The 3,306-nt window shown below is 40.0% G+C and overlaps 1 protein-coding gene across 1 annotated transcript in view; it reads left to right on the forward strand.

Moving 5' to 3' along the window:
• Positions 1 to 3,306, forward strand: part of MCCC1 (methylcrotonoyl-CoA carboxylase 1) — a 55,245-nt gene that overhangs the window by 5,771 nt on the left and 46,168 nt on the right. The window contains exon 2 of the mRNA XM_006084871.3: positions 1,842 to 1,888. Within this exon, the coding sequence (XP_006084933.2) occupies positions 1,842 to 1,888 (47 nt within the window). The remainder of the gene's footprint in view (positions 1 to 1,841; positions 1,889 to 3,306) is intronic.

Genomic DNA, 3,306 nt, shown 5'->3' on the forward strand with positions numbered 1-3,306 from the left:
GGCAGTTGCTTCTGCCTGGAGGCTAATTGTTGCTTTTAATCTCTTAAGTGGCCTCAGGGCAAGGTGTTTTCCAATAGGGTGACTCAACTGTCTTCCCCCCAGGCAAGGCAAATGTCTATGTGGGAAAGATGTCCTCTGCTGTGTGAGGGAATGACTCAGCCCAGGAAACTTGGGTTGTCTGCCTTCTGAGCACTATCCCCCGAGTCCCTAGTCCTGGGTTCTGCTCTCACAGCTCCAGTCTGCTTCACCCTCCCTCTGCCAGAGCACAAGGTGGGTGGCCCCACAGGGAATTTTTGTGCATTGGCCCTTCGAGAGGGTGCCCTAACATTCAGCTGCCACTCCCTGGCAGACAGCACCCTGCTGCTTTTCACAGCTAGATGTTATGTGGGTACCCTCCTCAGATTTGGTGCTCTCTGGTGGAGAGCCAAGCTTCGGGATTAGATCCCAGAGTTCTCAGTGGCACACCCCCACCCCCACCCCCAGCTGAGATATCTCTTCGGGACTTCAGTTGCTGTCTATGGGTGCCGGGCCAGCCCTTTTGCGCCTCCACCCCTCCTACCAGTCTCTATGCAGTCTCCACCTTTGGTCCTTGAGTATCAGGGTTCTCTCCTGTGAGTTTTCCGTTGATTATTCAGGAAGCCTTTCCGTATTTCAGTTGTAATTCCAGCTTGTTCCTGGGAGCATGTCCGTGCAGCATCCACCTACTCTGCCGCCATTTTTAATCCTTAGATTGCCTCTTCCTTCTTTGGGAAGAAGGGATGGAACTGATGCAATTAGACCAGGTATTAAGTCTAGGTTTGCTGTCATGGGCTTTAGCACAAGTGAACCAATTTTGGGGGGCTGTGGTTTTCTTTTTTAACAGATATTAACATGATTTGTGGTCACTCCAAGCTCAGTCACTGCTACAAAAATCTTACTACTTAGTATTTAAATGTTCTAGGGGGTGGTGATGAAAACAAAAGATTGAGAAACACGATGTAAAGCAGCTTGTGCAGGACCCCCAGCAGCTGGCGTGGGTGGCTCCTCCAGCAGGCCCCACAGCCAGCATTCTTTCTGCTTCCCTTGTTCAGCTCCTTCCTTTTACTTCTCTGGGCCAGTTGTTCAAACCTGTCTTATCAGAGGGTTGAGATGGATTGGTATTCTTCAGACTGTAGTTTGACCAGCATATTTTAGTTAATAAAATGGAATAGAACAAAATAGAATAGAAAATCAAAATACAGGGAAAGTTTTCTTTTAGGAAACTTCTGTTTTGTGTCCATACCTGGTTATGAAGTCAAATACCGGTACAGTATTACTTTGGGTTCTAGTCAAAAAAGAGTTTGAAAAAAGCTGAACTAGAATTTTATTTTAATCCTCGCCCGAGGACATGCTTAGAGAGAGGAAGAGAGAGAGAGAGAAAGATCGATGTGACCTCCATACCCCCGCATCCCCGGTATGTGCCCTGACTAGGAATCAAACCGGCAGCCTTTCGGTGCATGGGAAGATGCTCAACCAACTGAGTCCCTCAGGCCGGGCTGAACTAGATGATCTTGATGTACCTTGGCTTTCCAGTCTACATCTTTGACTCTGGTCAGATGCCAATCTCAGGAGCAAGTAGGTTAAACGATTCATTCAAGGACATGAACTACCAGGGAGAACAGCCAGAACTGTCACTCCTGATTTCTAGATTAGTTTTCTTTCCACAAAGAATGTTTTAGTAAATCACTTTGTAGGCTTAAGATTTAACTAAGGTCATATCTGTACTTGGTTTCAGGTTTTAAAAAATTTAGATTATTTGAAAGAATATTGACTGATCTTGCATATCCTATTTAATTATAACTCCATTTGGACTCATTTTATAGGAGATGGGCTTGGAAGCAAAGAACCATGAAGTATGCAACAACCACAGGTATTAACAGTTTGTGTTGTACTGTTTGGTTTTGCTTCAGATGCTGAAGTAAGAAACGGAAATGTTTAATCCTTTAATTGGTGCATAATAGAAGTAGTTCTCATATACTATTGAAGTTTTGGATTTTTGTGATAATTTTTTTTAGTAAGTATTGTTATCGTTTTTATCTCTTTTATGTCATATATATTGCTGTTGTATCTAAAATATGTAGGAAAATATATTTTATATTTATATAAATGCATGTTATTTCTTTCTGACTCTCATAGTGTATTGAATTGGAAAAACATAACTGTAGTGATCTAAATCAATGCTTTATAACATGCAATTTAAGTAGCAGGACTTTTTTTTTAAATAAAAGTTTACATGAAATCCCCCATTATAAAAGATATTTAAATATAACTTGTGGGTGATTGGTGTAGCTCTCTCGCCCTCCTCGCTAAACACAAATGTATACTTCATCCCAACAACCCCTGTGACCTGTGACAACTCTTGGGCTCTATAGATCCTTATTTAAAAACATTGTTTTAAGTTATATATAACCTTATTTTTTGAAAAAGTAACTATTATGAACTGTCATAGAACAATAACTACATACCTATAAATAATCACTTCAAATGTAAATGAATTAAGTGCTCCAATCAAAAGATATGTGTGTAATGATGGAAGTGGATTTCATGTATTACTATAATATCATGTCATTATAGCACTGATGACAGTGAACTGGTGCAATATTCATTTATATTACAAGAGAATCATACATCCCTGTACTCAGAGTGATAGAGGTAGTGGAGCCAAGTGTCTAAGAGCTTAAATTCTGGAGTGAAGCTAACCTGGGTTCAATCTTAGATCCACCATTTCTTTAGCTATATAATTTCAGGAATGTAATATTTCTTTCAACCTTAATTTCTTCATTTTAAAAATTGAGATAATAATAATCATATCTACTTAATGTAATTATTGTGAAGGTTTAACTCTAGATTGAGTCTTTTTAGCACAGGACCTGGAGCATAGAGTGTACTTACTTAAAGATTAGTTATTACTGCAATAACTGAAATGATGAAAACACTAGAAGGAATCAACAGCAGATTAGATGAAGAAGGGGGTCTAATCAGCAACTTAGAAGACAAGGTAGCAGAAAACACCCAATCAGAGCAGAAAAAAAAAATTAAATGAAAGTTTAAGGGACTTCTGTGATAACATCAAGTGTAATAACATATGCATAATAGGGGTACCAGGAGGTAAAGAGAGAGAGCAGGGAATTGAGAACCTATTTGAAGAAACAATGACTGGAACCTTCCCTAACCCAGTGAAGGAAAAATACAAGTCCAGGAAGTACAAAGAGTCCCCCCCCCCCCAAAATGAATTCAAAGAGGCCCACACCAAGACACATCATAATTAAAATGGCAAAGGTTAAAGAC

This window comes from Myotis lucifugus, unplaced genomic scaffold (assembly GCF_000147115.1).
Source record: "Myotis lucifugus unplaced genomic scaffold, Myoluc2.0 scaffold_14, whole genome shotgun sequence".
NCBI lineage: Eukaryota > Metazoa > Chordata > Mammalia > Chiroptera > Vespertilionidae > Myotis > Myotis lucifugus.